We start from the raw sequence: 20,693 nt of genomic DNA, 5'->3' as shown, positions 1-20,693 counted from the left end.
GCAGTGGGTAAGATGCTAATCAGGATGGGCCCCAGTGTATGGAAGTGACTTCCTGGATCCCACCCCACCCATGGTCTACCAGGAAGGGAGGTCTGTCTTTGAGGAAGAATAATTAGGTTTGCCACTATCTTGCTAGGGTCAAATTACAGAGGTGCCTTTGAGTCTGTAGGATGGAGGCTGGAGTAGAATCCTCTCAAGGTGCCTAGACAAGATTTTGTGGGTGAAGGTAGGTGGAGTTGAAAACACTGAACTCAGTTAAAAGACCAGAGTTCAAGCCTCTGCCAGTGTGGCTCAGTTGGAGGAGCATCGTCCTGTGCACCGAAAGGTCACTGGTTCGATACCCTGTACGGGCACATACCCAGGTTTCAGGTTCCATCCTGGTTGGGGTGTGTGCGGGAGGCAACCGATTTTTCTTACATTGGTGTTTCTCTCTCTCCCTCTCTCTTTAAAATCAACGAAAACATTTAAAAAAAGAAAGAAAAAAAGAAAAAAAGACCAGAGTTCAAGTTCCAGCTGTGATCGTGGGCCAGCAGCTCACTCGTGAGGTTGGCACTGGGCTAGACCTGCCCCTACCAGGAGGTACCTGGAGGATCTCCATCTTGCAGGTGAAAAAGCTGGTGCTCAGAGAGCTGGAGTAGTCTACACAAATATGGAGCCTGCAGAGCCAGGCCATCTGCCTCTTGAGCTCACACTCTTGACTAACACTGTTCTGCCAACGTGCCTAGAGGAATGGGGCCAAACTCACCTTGGCTTTCAATGTCCTTGTGAGCAGATCCTTCTCTTTTTTTTCTAGATTCTCTCCGACTGCTCTGGGAAGATTCTGACTCCCCCCTCACCATGCACAGACCTTGCAGCTCCTGGCCTCTCCCTCCTTTACCCCTCTGCCAGGTTTCCTACCTTCCTAGCTGAGTTCACTACCACTTCCAGGGCCCAGATGGAAACAGATGGGGAGGCTCTCATAGCTGGGCGGGGGGCACACTCCCCTGTGGTAAGAGGGCGAGGACTGCCCAATGCTTGCAATGCACAGAGAATTGGCCTGTCCAAAATGCCCACAGCAGCCCCCCGCGATCACTGTCCAGGTCCTTCATCACCAGGGAACTGACACCAGCATGCGGCAATCTAAGCAGTGACAGTGGGAAGAGGATAGGCTCTGGGGCCACACAGACCTGGCTTTGAATCTTGCCTCTGCTGTTTATCAGCTGTGCGGTCTTAGCAAATTTGTTAACCTCTTTGAGCTTTGGTTTCCAAATTAACACAGGATTAAAAGCAAAAGCTAACCTTATAAGGTTTTCTGGCAGGTTAGCGGTTATTGAGCACAGTAAGTGCTCAGTAACAGATCCAGTGATAAAAGCCTTCCACACGACCCATGAAGGGTACTAGTATTTTCCTTCACACTCAGGTGAGGAAATTGAGGCCAGGGAGATTAAGTAACTTGCCTAAAGTCACAGGGATATTAAGTGGCAGAGTCTGGATTCAAAGTCAGGTAGTCAAATTCCAGAGCCGCACTCCTACCTTCTCACTACACCGCCCTCTCTCATGAAATAAGATCACGTGTGAGGCGCCTTGCATAGTGCTTGGCACAGGGGCTCTAACAGCTGGCAGGGACACTGCTATTACTTGGCTCAGTACTGTGACAAGTAAAATGACATTACTGCTCACAAATACTACTTTCCCAGCAACCGGGGACACTCTTCTCACTCCTTGTAAGGAAACTGTGGCCCAGAGAGGTTACGATTCTTGTCCTAGGTCTCCCACAGGGTCACACGGGGAAAGATTCCCTTGGGTCTCTCAGCCAGGATTCAAACCTGGCTCTGAATGATGCCAAAGGTCAAGTTCTCATCCAGGAGCCTGTACTGGCTCCTGAAAAAGACGCTCCAAAGACTGCAGAGATGCCTTCTGACCTGATGGTGTGGGACAGGGCCAGGATTCCAAGCACGAAGAAATACATGGACAGCAAGAGGTTGATGTACTCCTGGGAGAATATCTGAGATGGAAATACGAAGAGAAACAGAAAGTCAGGGTTGCCGGCGCCTGGCAGCAAACTGGAATCCGCACTTCTCTTCTGAAGGCTGGTCACACCCCTCTGGAGTTGAGGCACAGCGTCAGGGAGAATCTGACAGCGTGGGGTACCTTTTAGTTTCTGTGGCCATGGGGGGAAAAGAGAGGACCATCAGATGCACCTTCAACGGAGCCCGTGGGTTTGCACTTGGTGGCCCCATTACCTGGAGACAGGCAACATTAGGGTTGTGTCTGGAGTCCTGCAGAGGAATCGTGGGGGAGGGAATCTGAGGTTCAGAGTCCCAAGAAAGCCATCTGGACCTAAGGAGGTACCCTCCAGTTTCCTTCTCCATGGCCCCGAGACACTCGAACGAGTCACCTGCGCCCTGCCCCACTCTCTACATCACACCCCCACACAACTCCTCCATGGTGATGCCGCAGTCATGGCAGCCAGCGCTGACAGCTGCTTCTTGGTCTTATGTTGTTAGTGAAACTGAGAAGTGTTCTCTCTCAGTGCTCTGAAGCCAACGGTCACATGCTGTTCATTCTAGACTCTGGGAAGGCTCTGTCATGTTCTGTTCTGCCCCATTCACAGCATCGTCTTCTGAATTTGTTATTAAGAAGGTCTCTAACTGGGAGGCAATAATGGGCTGTCGTGTGGGCCCCAGGGACACTGGGCTCTTCCAAGTGGGGCTGCTCTGGAACCTGTTTAAACCTGCCCATCGGATCATGTTGCTCCCTGCTTACAGCTCTCAGCAGCAGCATCCCTCTGCTCTCACAGCTCAAGGCCTCCATCCTCACCGTGGCCTCAGGCTCTCATGGTGACCAGCGCAGACTTCTCTGCGGCAGCCCACACCACGCCCGCTCTTGCTCTACATGCTGCCTGGATGCGCTCCTCCCGTCACCTAGGCCAACACTACTCACCATTCTGCTCTCAGCTCAGAGCAGCTTTCCTTGACATGGCGAGGAAATTCCTCATTAATTCAGCTCATGTTTACTGCCTACTACATGCAGGGCATCATGCTAACCACTGGGATTCAGGGAGGAATAAGGCAGAAAAGTCCCTGCTTCATGGAGTTCATGTGCCAGTGAAGGAGAAAGAAGCTCAAAAGAAACCAATGTGCACTATAACAGGTGGTGCTGGGAGCCAAGAAGAAAAGCTAGCAGGGCAATCAGGTGAAGAAAGAAGTATTTAGACAGGTGGCCAGGGAAAGCCCCCCTAACAGGATGACACCCACTTCTTTTGGGATAGAACCTTTAATGAAGGGAACAGCTGTGAGGATATTTGGGGAAAGGGCACTCGAGGTAGAAGGAAGGATGAGTGGAAAGGTCCTGAGGTGGGTACATGCTTATGTGTGCAGGGAATACTAGTGAGGGCCTGAGTCTGGAGCTGAGAGAGCAAGGGGAGATTGTCAGGGGATGGGGCTGGGAGGCAGGAGGGAGACAGACTCTGCAGGGCTGTGAAAAGGCTGTGGATTCATCTGGGTGAGACAGGCTGGAGTTGGAGGGCTATGATGTGAGGGCCTGGGAGGATCCCTCTGCTGCTGTGGGGGAGACAGTCTAGAGCGTAAAAGTGGAAGCAGAGCCCAGTGAGGAGGGCACTGCATAATCCCGCGGAGTAGGATGGTCCCCTGGGCTGGGATGGAGGGAAGTGAGCAGTGGTCAGATGTAGATGTGTTCTGGAATTGCAGATGCAGGATGTGCCGAGGGGCTGGCTATGAGGCTGAGAAGCAGGGAGCAAGATGGCTCCCGGAGGTTTTGGCTCAGTGGCGATGTGTATGGAGGGTCTGGGCAGGATGGTTCTGAGCTTCCCTGGTGCTACAGACCTCACCTTCACAGCTCTTCCCAGGACTAACCTCCCATTTACCTATGTGATCACTTAATGAGTGTCTGTCTCCACCACGTGATAAGAAACTCCTTGAGGGCAGGGATGGGTTGAAGGTTTTTCTCACTCTGGTGTCCCCCGCACCTAGCACGGGGCCTGGTGTGCAGCAGGCGCTCAATCAATGTTTATAGAATGAGTGGATGGATGGGCAAATCAGTGCCCTACACTGTGAACGCTATGAGAAAAAGACCTATGAACACAGACACATGGATTGTGCTTTACTTGACGACGTGGTGTACCTCTCACATTGAAATATGTTCTGTCAATGGAGGCCCTTGGGAAAATCTCTCTCTGGCTGCACCTCTGAGCTTCTGGTTGGCTTGACTGTGTGGACTAGGAATTGTGCACCAGGTCTCGCTTTCTTTGTGCCCTGGCTGCCAGAAAGTTTCATTTTCGTGAGCTGCCTCAGAGCAATCAGTTTTGGATGAGATGGGATCAAGTAAACTGTATGATTTGAGAAATGTTATAAACTCCAGTGCCCCACGCAGGAGAGGAGGCAAGGGGCAGCGAGACAGTCACTGTTAAAGAGACCAACCAACCAGCTGTCAGTCTGGAGCTCAGGAGCAGGCTGGTGGCTGTGTGTCCAGGCAGCCGCCTTTCAGAAATGTTGACATGGACGTTGAGACATGAGGAAGAGGTGTACTGTGTCCTCTGGCACAAGGCAGGCTGGGGCTTACCTGCCAGGAGAGGAGGACAGGCCGAGCAATGAGCAACGGCACCCAGTGCCTTAAATAGAAATGTGCACACCCCCGCTGCCAGAAGTCCCTTCCTGGGGAATCTGGCCTAAGGAAGGAATCCTAAGTACTAAAAATGTTAGAAGGTCTGGAGGCAAGGGCCTGGATGTGTGTTCCTGGCACTTACCACAACAGAGACTTGAGAAATACCTGCTAAAAGCAAAGTCAGAGGCAATGGGCTAAATGTACACAGAGCCCCAGAGAGATCTCAAAAGTACCGGGGAAAGCAGAAGGAAACAGAGGGAGATGTATTGCATAACTCTATTTATGGAAACTAGACAGACCCTCATCAATACACACTGATGCACCAACACCATATTTTTTACAAGGAGACACACATCTAAGGACACAAATCAAACCATTAGAGCTGGTACCTCTGGCAGAAAGAGAAATGGAGGTGGGCACAGGGGGTACGGGGGGCGGGGGGCGGAGGGGTGGGGTGGGGCGGGGAACAAGGAGGGGGACCTGGCTGGATTGATGCTGTTGCACTATGAACCAAAGCATTTGGTAAATGCTTCACCTGAGGCCCAGGAAAAAACGAAAAAACAAAGAAATACAAAAATGGATGAATACCTATTGCTACTTGACTCACTCTTATTTATTGGTAAGAGTAAACATCCAAATGATTTTTTCCGTTTAAAGTGAGGGGGATGATATAATCAACCATGGTGGATAGGCTTGGGGGACAGTCTAAAACCATTAAAAAGAGTAGTTCTGATCCAACAATGCGGGAGCAATGGACCAGGAAACAGGTATTAGCAATTCCATTTTACTGGTTAAAACAGAGACTCTGGCTGCTACCCGATGCAGGCGAGGACACGGGAAGCAGCACACTTGGGACTGTTGGAGGGAATGTAAAAAGGGTGCCATCTCTTTGGGTGGAGGTGGCACTATCTGTCCAAATGACAAACAGAGATGCTATCGGACCTGGCAATGCTACTGCAGGTACACCTGTCAGTACGTGCACGTGCCAAGATATGTGCCGAAGGTGTCCCGGCAGCACTGCAGTGACGCCCAGCACTCAGCGCCCTCAGGACACGCCCATACAACGGAACCACAAGCCGCTGTTACAAAGAATGGGGTAGGTTCAATTGTCTTGATACAAAAATATCTCCATGATAAAAATCATACTATGTTTGAAACGTATTTGTTTTTAAATTTTAACATAAATGTAGATCTATACAATCTTTTATGTAAAGACTCATAAGAAATTATACTGAGGAGAGGATTATGGCTCATTTACACCTTCTCTTAGATTGAAAAAGGTTTTTAACCACAGACATGGTATTTTGAAATTGTAAATTAAAGGTTATCCTTGAGGAATTTTCACTGATCAGGAAAAAAGTGCTTGTGTGTGATGTACTATTAAAAAATATGCTTATCAGAAGCCTGAAAGGAGACAGGCTAATATGTCAAAGGGGATTACATTTGTGTATTTCTCTTGATATTTTCCCCTCCTTTACTTTAAGTTTCCTTTTTATATTTCTTTTATAATTAGAAAATAAGATACATTATATTCAGTATAGTTTAAGGAGAGTTTGCAGTAACATGAGAAAATGCTTATTATGATGTTATTAATGGGAAGTGAAAAAAGCGGCTACAAAACTGAAGACACCACATGGTCACAGTCACGGCAAAACCATGCACAGGAGAAACAGTGGAAGGACACACCTCCAAAGGGGCTCTGTGACTGTCTCTGGAAGAGGGGTTTTGGATGTCTGCTGTTTTTCCCTTTTTACTTTTCTGTGTTTTCCAGGTTTTCAACACTGAGCCTGTGTAACTTTTATTAGGAAAATAAACCTCGATAAATTAAAAAAAAAAAAAAAAAAGCAATTAGTATGGTAGAGGTATGTCTGAGACACAAGCTATACCCCAGCCCAACATAAATAGTACCATGAAACCAGATGGGTATCATGCAAAAAACCCAAAAAGCTCCACGCAGAAAAGAAGTCAAGATTGGTGGGATACTGTCCCAAACGCCAACAGTGGCTGCATCTCTGGGAAGTGGCTCTAGGGGTGAATTTTAAGGATATTTTTCCTGCTCTTTATTTTCTATAAATGAACATGCATGTCTCCTGGGATGGAAAAAGTAAAACAAAAGAAAATAAAGTTACTGAAACCAAATGACACAACAGGTGGCAAAGACTTACTTTGAAAAAGAGGTAGAGCCCCAGGAGCGTGCAGCTGGCGATGATGGGGAAGCGGGCGGCGTCCCGGCTGGTGATGGTCTCTGGCATGTCCGAGGCGTTCTAGAGGAGAGAGCAGAGGGACCCACTGAGCAGGGGTGTGGTTCTGGCCTCCCAGGGCTGGACACTGGTGAGGATCTGATGCCCCAGGAGCTCATTAACCTCCTCCCCCCGCTCTGCCCCGGTTCACTCAGGTGCTGCAGGAGCCCATGTCTTCTTAACTCCAGGCTTTGTAAATGCTGTTCCCTCTGCCAGGGGAGCTGCCCAGTCACTCTGGGGCAAGATGCTCTGATCCCACTCTGTTGCCATTGAGGAAATCTGGACCCTGACAGGGAAAGCCCAGGGAGGACCCCGTGCACAGCTGGCTTATCTGGGAGAAGATCCATGGCAGAAGCAGTCACTAGGTATGTAATAACTGAACAACAACAAAAAACAAAAACTGTGGAACTGGTGACAGCAGAGTTGTCCTAGAACTCATGAGAAGGATTTCCAGTTTTCTTAGGGATTAGCTAAGAGGTAAATATGATCCATCTCTTATCCAGTAGGTAGTGAATACTGAGTGGCAATAAACCAACAACCCACAAAACTGGCAATGGCTGGACCCACACACGGGAAGGCACCAATAGTGAGAAGCATCTTGTGTGTGTGTGTGTGTGTGTGTGTGTGTGTGTGTGTGTGTGATAATCCTCACTGGAGGATATTTTCCCATTGATTATTCTTACAGAGAATGGGAGGGAGGGGGGAGAGCCAGAGAGAAACATCGATGTGAGAGACATAGATTGGTTGCTTCCTGCTTGAGCCCTGAGTGGGGAAGGAGCCTGCAACCGAGTTACATGCCCTTGACCGAATCGAACCCAGGACCCTTCAGTCCTCAAGCTGATGCTCTATGCACTGAGCCAAACTGGCCGGGATGAGAAGCCAATCTTGACAACACTTAAAACTCAAGAAATTTGGGAAAACCGAATCTGGTAAGAGTGAAAGCCGCAACTAAATTTACAATGGCATATGCCGTAGTTGGCAGGAATGTGATCTGGGTAAAGAGCTGACAGAGGATAAATGTTTACATGAAAAAGAACTGAATGCAATAAAAATAATTTCAGTGTTATAAATATGGAAAAATTGGAAATAGAGTAATAGTGCAACACAGGAATTAAACAGCTTTATAGAATTCATACCAAAAGGCTCTCTAGTGAAAACTCAACAACAGTAGAATATTAAACACACAAAGTGGGACGCATTCGGAATCACGGTGCTCTCCAGGTCCTCTGCTAGGCAAAACCCTCAGTCTTCCAGGACCCAGCGAGTGTCACTGCCAGGAAGCGTTTCCAGATTCCCCCACCGGGATAAGCCTGCTTCACAAGGCAACTCTCCCTGCACTTTATGCCTAATTCTATTTTATAGTGAAGCTACCGAAAGTCCTAGCAACACCAGATTAGACTTCTGCTCATGCCAAAGAGAAGTTCTCTCCACAAGAGCCACAGACTCATTAGGGTGCCTGAGATTCCACCATCACATCCATCCGGTGAATAAGGCACCAGCATCCCTAAGAGAAGGGATCATGTTCAGCTGCAGTCTCATTAATATTTTGGCTCACAGCTGCCTCTTAAAAACCAACAGGACAAAACAAGCTAAGGGGGAAGCTGCCTGGAGAGGTAGATTTGGCCCAGGGAGGCCCTCACGCATCACGACGGAAGGTTGCAGAAGGCGAAGGAGATGGGGCACAGAGCAGGAAGCCCATGAAACGATCACTAGGAGATGGCCGGGTGGTGAACTGGGACGCTTACATGTCACTCGTTTGTGTACAAACTGGTCCAGCCTCTGGGGGAGGGCCACTTGGCAGGCTTGCCAATTCGTAACCTACACACGCTCAAGATACAAAGAGAGGATCCACAGATGAGGAACTACAAATGGCTCTCAATCACAGGAAAAATGTTCACCTTTACTCTTTTTTCTTTTTCTTTTTTTAAATCCTCACCTGAGGATATTTTTCCATTGATTTTTAAAGAGAGAGTGGAAGAGAGAGGGAAAGACAGAGAGAAACATCAATGTGAGAGAAACACATTGACTGGTTGGGGAGGAGCCTGCAGCCTAGGTATGTGCCCTTGACTGGAATCTAACCTGGGACCCTTCAGTCCACAGGCTGACACACTATCCACTGAGCTAAACTGGCGAGGGCCATCTTCACTCTTATAAGAGAAGCTCAAATTACACTATACTGAGATTCCATTTTTTCATCATCAGAATGGCCAAATCCACGTTTGATAAAACAGGGAGCTGGTGAGACTACAGGCAAAACGGGCTGACCCACACCGCTGACAGGTCTTCCCGTGGAGAGCACGCTGGCCAATAGCTGCCCAAAGCACATACCCTGTGACCAAGCAATTCCACTCTGGGAATTTTTCCTAGTTATAATTCATGCACGTGCAAAATGATGCACATGAAGTATAGCCAAGGTATTCATTGCTCTCTTAATGGCTTGCTGGGTGACTGAGACCAATCACTTCTAAAAGGGGCAAGGGGCTTAAACCAAACGAGATATGGGATGTGCAAGAGCCTGGCAAACTGTGAAGTGCTGTGAACACGAGGAGCTGCGATGATCAGGGAGGCCCCCTTCATTCACAGGCATGGCTGAGGGCCCAGGCGCAGGGCTGGAAGGAAGAAGCCTCCTTATGGAGCCCCCAGAGGCAGCTCTGTGGGAGTCACTCTCTGGCAGCCTTGCTGGGAGGTGGCGGTGGTGTGTGTGTGTGTGTGTGTGTGTGTGTGTGTGTGTGTGAGCAACACTGGCACTGAGAGGCGGGGCGATCTTCCCTCCCTCTTCTCTCTCAGCCCTTGGTTTCTGCTTTTGGCAGGAGTGTGCTGGGGGACTTGGCCAAGTTCCTCACCCGCTCTGTGTGCCTCCACAAATTGTTTCCTGCGTAGCAGTAGTGTGAGCACACACTCAGAACACCCCCCCCCCCCACCCGCCCCGCCCCAAACTAGCTCCTGACCTCAGAGTTCACAGGCAAGTCGGCCTAGACCTTGGCAGTAAACAGAATATCACCATACACTGTGACACGTGACAAAATAAGACACGTACGCTGGTCTGATACATGGCACGCATGCCAAATAGCTGAGAGGGCTCTGATGTCAGAAAGCCGTCTGCTTCCTGCTGCCCCCCCAGCTGTGGGACCTCGGGAGTTACTCTCTCAGAGCCTCCACTTCCTCAGCTGCAGTGTGACTTGTCAGGAGACTCGGGTTTTGCACTGAAGTATTCGGTGCTGTGCCTTGAGCACGTCACTCAGGCTGTCGAAGCGATGTGTATTACTACATGCAAGGGGATCGTGAGAAAGCAAGCAGGACACTACGTCTGCGTGGCAGCAGGGGCGTAACAGGAGTGGCTGGAGCAGATGCCACTTAAGCAGGACCTTGAAGGCCAAGCACATGGTGTGAAAGTATCCAGGGGACTCTGGCGTCACCTACCAGTGTCAGGGCTCATTTCCACATATTCCTTTCATTTCAGCCCAGTAGCCTGGGCGGGAAGAGGCTTCACATTATTTGGTGACAAACCAAGGTTGAACAGATGCTCCACCATCCAAAGGAATTAGGTCTCCGCCGTGGGTGACTGTTATAAATAACCCATGCCGTAATGCTGAGTCAAAATGGGAGAATGGAAATTCGACCGACAGTAACAGTAATAAGGATAACATTTACTGAGAGCTTCCTAGGGGCCAAGCACCGTTCTAGGCATTTTACGTGACTACATCCTCACAAAAACCCTACAAAGCAGGTACGCTTAGTAGCTCCATTTTACGGATGAGGAAACTGAGGCTCAGAGAGGTGCAATAACTTGCTTTGAGGTCATACAGTTGGAGAGCAGCAGAGCCAGGATTCACACTGCGGCCACTGGTTCCGGAGCCCAAATGCTTGGCTATTACTCCCTAGGTACCCTCTACCTTTCCTATCTAGAAATTTCTGCTGGAAAGTTGTGACAAGATGCTCAGGGAGGGCCGAAACCGGTTTGGCTCAGTGGATAGAGTGTCGGCCTGCGGACTGAAAGGTCCCGGGTTCGATTCCGGTCGGGGGCATGTACCTGGGTTGCGGGCACATCCCCAGTGGGAGATGTGCCGGAGGCAGCTGATCGATGTTTCTCTCTCATCGATGTTTCTAACTCTCTATCTCTCTCCCTTCCTCTCTGTAAAAAATCAATAAAATATATTAAAAAAAAAAAATGCTCAGGGAGCCTGAGAGCTTTCTGAGGAACAGATCCTGGCAACAGAACAGTTAAATGTCATAGTTACAAAAATACTAAATGCGGTTAGGATTCTCTCCTAATTCAATTTGGATTTTTTTAGACCAGACACTCCTATGCGAATGCAATAGCTCCTGACACACGAAACATAATTAGAGAGTGGGGAGGGGGGGAGCTGACACAAGTAGCAGGCATAAATTTAGCTTCCAGTGACATTCTGGATGTTCCGTTATCAGGGCGGAAGCAAAAGCGGTGAGGAAAGACAGATGCCCAGCTTCCAGCCATTGGTTCAGCTCAGGCTCTGGGATACAGCTGCCAGCCAGGCCCTAGAAATGCTCTGGAACCCATGGACCATTCTGTGACTGCCATTCCAGCTGATGACTGAGGGTCTTCTCTCCTCCTTACAACGTCCACTCACTCATCCGGCCACAACTCTGCTTCCTAAGTATTTCCTGAACTAACCCCGCACCCCAACCCTTTGCCTCCCACCATCTCACCAGCCTCTTTCCTTTCTCCCTCCTGCCTATTACTGCCCGGCCAGGAGAGCGTTCTGAAGCTCAGACCTGACTGTAGCACATACCTGCGCAAACATCTCCGCCAACGGACTACTAAGCGGTCATTCATTACACAGGAAGCCAGGGACTGGTGGCAGGTGTCTAACCTGGTATAACCCCTTTGGTGGACAATCTGGTAAAGTTAAAACACTTTGCCTCTGACCCAGAAAATCCATTTCAAGGAGTTAATCCTACAGATACAGTGACAAGTGTGAAATGACTGTATGAGATAGATTTCAGCCTGGCCTGTAACAGCAAAGGGCTGACACACCTCAACAAACCGCGGAGAACTCTAAGCCAAGGTTCTCACACTTGAACACACATCAGATTCACCAGGACGGCCTGTGAAAACAGCCTGCTGGGCCCACTGGAGTTTCTCATTCAGAATTTGCAGTTCTCAGCTCATGTAACCCGGTCAGCATGGTGAAGGCCACAGCGCAGCTGCCCGCTGGGGTCAGAAGCCACCATGCTGCTGCAGGCGTGTGGAGGGTGCTAGTTCCGTTCGGCCCCAGGCCCCCTGCCCTTGGGCTGCCGGGAGGAGGGTGCACCTGGCTTCCATCTGACTCTGGGTCCTCCCCTTCCTTCCTCTCCCCTCCCCAAGGTCTTGTCCTCCAGCCGTCTGCGGATATGCCATGGATGTGCCATCCAGGAACTAGTCCGACCCAGCCAAGAAGACATCCCGCCCCTTCCACGCTGCTCCAAGATTACCAGGACGTTCTGGAATTGAAAAGGCTGATGTCGAGAAAAGACTCTTTTCTTTGGAAAAGGTGAACCGGAAGGAGAAGCTAAAAATCAAGCAATAACAACAATAAAAATCACACACACACAAAAGTCAAGCAAGAACAATGGATGAACAAGGTTGTGGCAAACGCTGAGGACACCAGCGCCCTGAAGGCCCTAAGTGTTGCCTTGACGATCAAGATCCACAATTATGAAGCGCACATGTAGAAACATGGAAGGGACATAGCCCTCAAGCGCTACCTGCTGATGAGCATTGCTCAGAGGAAAAAGATGCTCAAAAACCTCCCCACGACCAACTACAATGTCTTTGAGAAGACGTGCAAGGAGCTAGGGACTGAGTCCACCTTCCCCTCTGTACTACCGAAAAGCCCACTGCAGCTGGGTGACCAAGAGGCTCTGAGCAACTGGGTTTACCGGGAGGTTTAAAAGCTGAAGAAGCAACAAAGGGCTTTAAAAGCAGCAGCAGCCCGGAAACAAGGCCAGATGAACCCAAAGAGCTCTTCCAGAGTCAATCAAGGAAAACCAATACATTTTGTTCAAGTTAAAAAAGAAATTCCCAGGAGGTGCTGAGTCATGCTTTTGGCGTGCAGGCAGGACCACCACTCCATAGGTACTGATGTATTTATCACCAATATATATTCAATGAAAAAAAGAAAGGTGCAAAAAAGTGCATATAAAGTATAACAGTTATATAGCGAAAGTGGGGGAAAGCATGTTTATTTGTAAGGGCACAGAATCTCCTGGAAACAGGTAACAGGTCTGCTGCCGCTGGTGGGGGAGGAAGACTCACTGTGCGCCCCTCTGTTCTTTTGGAATTCTATACCATGAGCGTGCATTACCCTCCCTCCTTGCCGTAGGACAATGCGGTAGATCCATGAGTGCTGACATAGGAAAATGACCAAGACAATGTTAAAGAAAACACACACACACACACACACACACACTTAAGTTGCAGAGCATTATGCCCTATAAATCCTAAGTTTTAGAAAAATAAATTTACATGTGGATATACACACGGGCACACACATATAAACACAGAGAAACGTTCTGGAAGGTTCACACCAAACAGCCAACTGGGTTACTACCAAGGAGTGGTACTGAGAAGGCTTTTCCTTTCATTTCTGCATGGTTTGAATTTTTCCCCCAAGAGCACCTGTGCAGTACTTCTGTAACTATGAAGATTAACTGTTGCATCGTCTTCAGGAGTCAGTACCTCAGAAAGCCTGTGGCTCCCTAAGCATCTTCTTGTCCCCCATCCGAGCCCCTGTACTGGGCTCAGACACACTACTCCCCGCCTCCCTCTCTTCCTGTACCTCCTGCGGAACTCTGACCCTCCACGCAAAGACAGCTGCTGTCAATTCTAGGAGGCACATCAGCCTTCAGTTCAGTTGGCTGGGCGCACATCTGTTTCTCTTTGGTGACTGACACTGTGAGGGCAGGGCCTGGCCTTCTTCGTTCCGGCGCCACTGGTACCCAGCCCCGGGCCTTGCGCAGAGCAGGAGCCCAGTCCAGTTGGCTGAGGCGCTCCTCGGAGTGACAGGCTCGGCGCCTTTGAAGGAATCTGCTGTGCAGCTACTGCTGGGCCTGGGACCTGCTCTTTTCTGGGAGCACAGATCTCTGACAGGGATGGGCACCCATGCCTACTTCTTCCCAACACCCTCCTGGACGCCCCACTTCCTTCTCCTCCTCATTTGACTAATTTGCTTGTTACGGACAAGTTGGTCTCAGGGAGAATTCTGTCCTCACATGCCCTCTCTCGGCTGGCTTTGGGGTTTAACACTGATGGAAAATCAAAACTCTTGAGCCCCCATATTGACTTTCCTCTCTCCCTGCCAAATGACTGGGGAAGCATGATGACTCAGGGCAGGAAAAGGAAGTCATTTGGCCAGCCCTTTCCCTAGGCCAAAATGCCACCTGGGTATCATTTAGGGGCAACCTCCATGGGATTCTATATTTAGGGGCACCTGTGTATCAAGGAGAGGGCCCCAGACGAGGACCAGGAGCACCTGGTTCTGTCACTATTTGGCAGAGTGATCTTGAGAAGCCATTTCTTTGACCCTCAGCTTCTTTCTCCGTACAGTGGGATAATAAAACTGGCCCTGCTCGCCACACTCGGTTGCTGGGAGAATGAAGGAGGGTGAAGGCCTGGTAAACTTTAGAATATCCTAGTGGTGGGAAGCTAATAAGTAAGGACTGGGCCCTTTACAACTTCATGCTCTGTCTTCCAACCCCTGTTGTCCCACAGATGCTGGGGGGAGGCATTTGAGGCGACAGTGGATCTAAAGCTCTCTCCTGTCCAGACCCTCTGCTCCAGCCACCCCATCTTCTAAACTGCTTCGCACCCCTACTTACCTGGTTTCCTCATTCCTAGAATGTCTTCTCAGCACAAAATCGCCCTGCCCTGCTCCAGGAGTCCCCAGCTTTCTCCTTAAACCCTGAGCACTACCTGTAATGCAGTCACAGAGCTAGCTATTCCTCCCTTGTCCAGACACCTAAACTCCCTGGTCACAGGGCTCAGAACCACTCATCTCTGTAGCATCCCCACTCCCCTAGACAACGGTGCAAGTTCAGGGAATTGTGTTGCCTGGAGGGTGTTTTCTGAAGAGATTAGTGATCCCTATGCAGAGAAGCTGCTAAGAATTGCTCAGTTTTGGGAGCCCCTCAGATGAACTGCCCAGCGTACACATGCTGCCCCTCACCTCCTAGGTCCTGGTCTATTTCAGAACCTCTCCCTGCACCAAAGTGTCTGCCAGAAAGGTATTGTTAGGGGGGCTGACGGCCACCTGAACGCTGCTTAAAAGGGGCAGAGCAGAAAGGTAAATGGGGCCAACTTCCTGCCTATTCCCCTCGGCATCTGACCACAGAGAGAACCAGCAGCGGCGCCCTTGCGTCTTGGGGAAGAAAGGTGGCAGCTTCAGCCACTGCTCCAGTTGGGTAATGTTTCAAGAAGGCGGCGTGAGCAGTTTCAAAAGTGGCAGTTGCTCTGTGGGCCTGCCCTCTTGGGGTAAGGCAGCTTCCGCTCAGGTTCAATTCCAGGTCTGGGTGGGGAGGAGCGGGGGAGCTGCAGAGCAGGAGGCTGTGGAGGAGGGGATTGGGTGCCGGGAAGTGAGAAGCCATTGGTACCGTGGGCTAGACAGGGCTTAACTTAGGGAAGGGCGGGGGCCGGAAGAGGAGGTGGAGGTGCTGGGTTCTCCCTGGTGTCCCATGGGACAGGGGCTGAGGAAAGCCCGGGATGCCAACAGCAGCTATTTCTCAGCAGGTGGGCCATTGGTGGAGGGACTGCCGTGGGTGCATAAAGAGAAAGGCTACTTTGGGGTAGGGTCAGGGCCTGGGGCGGGAACAGGGTTTAGGCTCAGGTAAGACAAGGTTAGCTGGTTGTCAGGGAGCCAGTCAAAGAAGGTGTCTACACCTGGTTAAAAAGGGGGGCACCAAGTTGCCGGGTACTTAGGGGCTGGCCGACTGAAACTGGTTCCAGAAAGTGATGTGAAAAACTGTAAGCTGGGGCCATCCTCCTAGGTTTTTTAAATTATTATTATTATTATTATTATTATTATTATTTTTGAGGCAGGGACCAGGGCCTGATCTGGGGATTGTGGGAGAGCACACTACAGGCCACGGATTCCAGTTAGACAGGTCCCAGTCCAGGGCTGGGCCTGGACGCTAGACAATGCCCATGCCCTGGGATGGGGTGTGGCAGGGCTCCTGACAGAGGGATGACACCACCTGGACCACTCGGGAGTCCTCAGGACCAGCGCCCCAACAGGGGCAGAGCGGGATGATGCGGAGCCGGGACGGGGTGCCCGTCTCAGGTGGGATGAACAGCCAGAGCAGAGGCTGGGCTGGGTCCAGTTGGCTCGGAACAATCAGTACCGGAATCAGAGTGAGGGTCGGCTGGCAGCGCTAGAACCCAGGCCCTATCCGGGGCAGGGCCAGTAACCGGATCGCGGGACGGGGCCCCGAGGGTGCAGCGCCCCAGGCCATCGCGGGAGGTGGGCCAGGGGAGGGGAGGGTGGGGGTCAGGCGCTGGGAGGGGAGGTGTCTGTCTCTCCCACGGCGGGCGGGGCGGGCCCGTGTCAGCCGTCGCCCGGGTGGGGTGGTGGAAAGCACCGGTTTTGCCGCCGACCCTACCTTGCCACGGGCGCAGCGCACGGAGCGCAGGGCGCCGAAGAAGATGGGCAGCAGCGCCATGAGCAGGAGGCTGCCGTAGGCCAGCGCGATGCCCTCGGGCGTGGAGGGCGGCCTCGTGGTGCCGTTGGCCGGGCTGCCAGCCTCGGCGCTGGCGTTATGCGGGTCACTGAGGGCTGAGTCCATAACGAAGCTGCGCTCCGGGTCCGATTCCAGTTCCGGCCGCTGCATCAGGAGATGGGCACTGCGGGGAAAGCCACGTTCCCCTAAAGAAACAGGAAGTGACGTGCCTCCCGCGCCGCCAGGGCCGCGCACGCGTGCACGTCTCAGCGCCCGAGCGCCCTCTAGCGGAGGCGGAGGGCCTGGCGGCCGGTTGCTAAGCAACTTGCTAGATACGGTCAAGAAAGGATCACGAGACCCCTGCGGTGGGCGTCCCTCCTGAGAGAGATCAGAGTATCCTATTCTCAGCCTCAGTGGACTTCCTCAGTCGACCAGACTGTCCCAAAGATCCCAATCCTCATAACTAAGAATTCATTTACTCACGCATGCATTCATCCAATATTCCACTGTTCCTTCACTCCTTAAGTATTTGAATAGCCCATTATATGCCAGGCACTGTCATAGGCTCTGAGGACACTGAGAAGGAATAATGAATAGAATACTGGGGACTCGCTATAGTTATAAGAAATATTAATCATGCTCTGTTAACGGTGATGGCCTTGTTCTGATTAAAGAAAGGACCTTCTAACCTGACTGGGAATTTTACGCCCCGCGACCTGGGAGTCAACTTTAGACCTGGCAGTCAACCTTGGACCCGGGAACCAACTTGGAATGTGGTCCCTTCTCATTCAAGAACTACCTAATATCACGGAAGGAATAACGACCTTGTTGCCCAAACAATGGAGTCCCACCCCAGCCCAAATTGCATACTTCCCCAAGCATGTAATCCCGACTTCCCCATGTAATCTTTGCCCTTCTTCTCAAGAGAAGCAGCTGGCGTATGGAAGGTTGCAGAGCAGGTTTTTGTGGACGACCCGCTGCTCTCCCATACCGCTGGCATTATTGGAATAAACGTTCTTATATGATTCAACCCTGTCTCTGCTTAATTGGCTCAAGTAGTGACAGGGAGCCCGGACCCACTGGTTGTCCGGTTTCAATAATACAAGCAAATGTCTGTCCCTGCCCTCATTAAGCTTGCATTTTTAGTTTGGTGGAATGGGTGGTGGTGGTGTTGGGAAAACAATATATAACATGAACAAAATAAAATATGAAGTCTATAACATGCTAGTGTTTAGTCGTATGTTACATAGCATGTTAATGGAGATAAGTAATTTAGAGAGGCCTCCCTTTCTGGGAACCTACTACACTTCTGTATATGGCTTGGGCCAGGGTGGTTCCAGACAGTTCCACAGGGTGAAGTTCAGGTGGCTGTCTGTGTAGATGAGCAGTCCTGTGGGGCTCCCAGTGTGTGTGTGATCAGGGATGAGGAGCGGGTGTGGGTAGGAGTGACCTGGACTTGGCTGCAGGCCCGTGCTGTCTGGGGCTCCTGGCTTTGTTACTGCTGCCCTAGTTAAGAGCTGGGGAAAGTGTGTCAGACAAACTGGAGAAAGCTGCAACCTGCAGGCACCTAGCACTGGGGAAACTTTGAGCCAAGCAGTGGAGAAGAAAGCCTGCTTTCCAGAACCCAGGAAATGAGCCACCTAGAACCAGGAGGGGAAGATCCATTCTCCTCTGGGGCCTTCTAGTATAATCTACTGAAAAGGTTTATCGTGCCAGCTGGCAAAGGAGAATTTTTTTTTACTGTAAGAGAACATTTATTTGGTAAATTACACAGGTAAAAGTAATTCCTAGAAGAAGCCGATAACCCGAATGGTGAGCTGAGGTATTTTCCCGGGGTTGTGTCTCGCAACACCGAAGAATGAGCTCCGTGGACCAGAAGATTTAAGCAAAAGTGTGGAAATTTATTACAAGCCGATTGAGACTCCCCTCGAGGGGAGGGGGGCCCCAGTAATGGGCTGTCTGTTAAAGCCTTATAGTCCAGGGGTGTATATTTGCTACAAGCCTGTTTCTGTATCCATGTCGTCACCTGACTGATTCCCACATTGTTCTTGCCCAGCAACGGACCTGAACTGTCCCTGTTTCTGTGTGTTCTTTCTCTGTCCCTATGCTGAACTTTCCCTGTTTCTGTGTGTTCTTTCTCTGTCCCTATGCTGAACTTTCCCTGTTTCTATGCATTCGTACACCTTATTGTTGCAGGCCCTCCCTCGGTTTCCTGGCCTCCCGCTTTGAGTCCAGAAACATTTTGTTATTCCTGCTTGGTTGGTTTCTGTGATTAGGCTGCTCAAACGGCAGTGTCTGCCCTGGCTTATGTCCCACCTGCCTTTGTTTCCACTGGACCCCTGCCCTGCCTGCCTGCGTTTCAAGTTAACCCTCTCAGAATGGGCTTAGGAAATGAGTTATGGAGGTAAAGGAAGGGCCCTTGGAGCTTGGGAGAGAGGAAGCTAAAGGTGATGTGCCTGGAGGAAGGGAGGAAGGGGGAGAGAAGGGGAGAGGGAAAGGCCCGGGCAGGCCTGCTCCAGGGAGGGAGGGAGGGAGAGCACCCAAAGGGGGAATCTTGACAAGCCTCAGCTCCATTATCACAGAACTGGCAAAAAAATGGGTTTAAAGCTGAGAGGCAATGAACTGATAGACGGTACGGAGGGTGTAAAATCACACGGCTCGGTCCTAGCTTAGCTGGTGGTGAGGAGGGGCTGGAATATGCGGTTCATGGTGAGGGGAGACCAAGGCAAGGAGTCAGACTATGGGAGTTTGAATAGTAGGTTGTTCGCTGAGTACATTCCAGGCACTGTACTAACTTTATGGGTGTCTTCTCTGGTCCCAATAATGCTAGTAAGGGACGACTGGCCCACTTTTATCGATGACTAAGCCTCACAGAGGTGAACTAGCCAGCCCAGGCCATACAGTCAGCCGTGGGAGCGGAGAGACTCCGGGCTGTAAGACTCCAAAGACTCTGCTCTTTCCAGCATTCTAGCTACACAGAAGGCGGAGGCGTTTGGACCAGAGAAGCTTAGTTCTGGGCAGATGGTGTCAATAAGCTGGACATACCTCAGTGAATGGGAGAAGGCAGTGTGCCTGATGAAATCACCCATCAATAATTCAGGCCATTGGGCCTCATGGCTCTGAGCCTCCTCATCTGAGAGCTTACAACCGGAAATCAGAGACGCACTTGCTTCGAGCTAGGCCGAACACTGGATTTAGTTTGGCCCAGAGCAGATCTGGCCATCTCCCTTTACACTCCAGGGTGGGAGATTGTGAATGCGACCCAGGGAACTGACGGGTTGACCCAAGTTCAGAAAGCTCCTGTCAAGGGTTGAATTTCCGGCTTGGGTCTACCTGTCTTGATATTCTCCAGAGATGGGAATGAGACAGTCTGAGGGTGGGTGCCTCCTGTATACGGCTGTGTTTCCAGAGGAGATCTGAGCTGACATCAAGAATGGAGGTTGTTTAGAGCCTGGGATAGATAAATTACCAAATATTTGTTCCAAAGAACAAATGCAGTCCTTCCCCCACCTCTTTTCACTTATTATTATACTAGAGGCCCGGTGCATGAAAATTTATGCACTCGGGGAGGTGGGGGTTTCCTCAGCCTGCCCTGTGCCCTCTTGCAGTCCGGGACCCCTTAGGAGATGTCCACCTGCCGGCTTAGCCCCAGTCCCCGGGGGATAAGGCCTAAGCTGGCAGTCAGACATCCCTCTGGCAGCCCAGGAGCCCTTGGGGAGACATCATTAGTGCTGCCGAGGCGGAGGGAGAGGCTCCTGCCACAGCTGCTGCGCTTGTAGCTGTCAGCAGGGCTTGCGGCTGAGTGGAGCTCCCACTTTGGGAGCGCACTGACCACCAGGGGGCAGCTCCTGCATTGAGCACCTGCCCCCTGGTGGTCAGTGAGCATCATAGTGACTGGTCATTCCCGGTTGTTCTGCCTTTAGGGTCAATTTGCTTATTACCCTTTTATTATATAGGATTCAGTCACTATGAATGTGTTTACAATTTAAAAATTTTTTCCTCATACACACACACACACACACACACACACACATTTGACACACAGTATTACATGCTTAAATAGTTCTGAATATAAGAAACAAGGATCATCAATGGATACTAAAACTATTGAGAGAAAGGCTGTTAAGGAACAGGATATTCGTACTATTTTAAAGTGTTGCCCCACAGATTACTTATCCTATC

The 20,693-nt window shown here is 50.6% G+C and overlaps 1 protein-coding gene and 1 pseudogene across 4 annotated transcripts in view; one reads left to right on the top strand and one right to left on the bottom strand.

Moving 5' to 3' along the window:
• HM13 (histocompatibility minor 13) overlaps window positions 1-16,766 on the bottom strand; it is a 39,057-nt gene extending 22,291 nt beyond the window's left edge. For 2 of the 3 annotated variants that reach the window (XR_013996292.1, XM_081096749.1), the window contains exons 1-3: window positions 16,455-16,766; window positions 6,768-6,866; window positions 1,902-1,984 (exon numbers count right to left, since the gene is read on the bottom strand). Coding sequence is in view for 2 of the 3 variants with exons in the window: in XM_081096749.1 (XP_080952875.1) it covers window positions 1,902-1,984; window positions 6,768-6,866; window positions 16,455-16,682 (410 nt within the window). In the remaining variant the exon portion in view is untranslated. The remainder of the gene's footprint in view (window positions 1-1,901; window positions 1,985-6,767; window positions 6,867-16,454) is intronic. The other variant, XM_081096750.1, reaches the window with a different exon arrangement.
• LOC308523616 (small ribosomal subunit protein uS15m-like) lies at window positions 12,006-12,896 on the top strand (annotated as a pseudogene). Its single transcript has 2 exons — window positions 12,006-12,074; window positions 12,187-12,896. The product of its transcript is annotated as a small ribosomal subunit protein uS15m-like (transcript).
• Window positions 16,767-20,693: the final 3,927 nt, after the last annotated feature.

Source organism: Myotis nattereri, assembly GCF_964212035.1.
Source record: "Myotis nattereri genome assembly, chromosome: 8".
Taxonomy (NCBI): Eukaryota; Metazoa; Chordata; class Mammalia; order Chiroptera; family Vespertilionidae; genus Myotis; species Myotis nattereri.
Note: the sequence above shows the minus strand (reverse complement) of the source record. Positions and strands in the feature narration are given on the sequence as shown.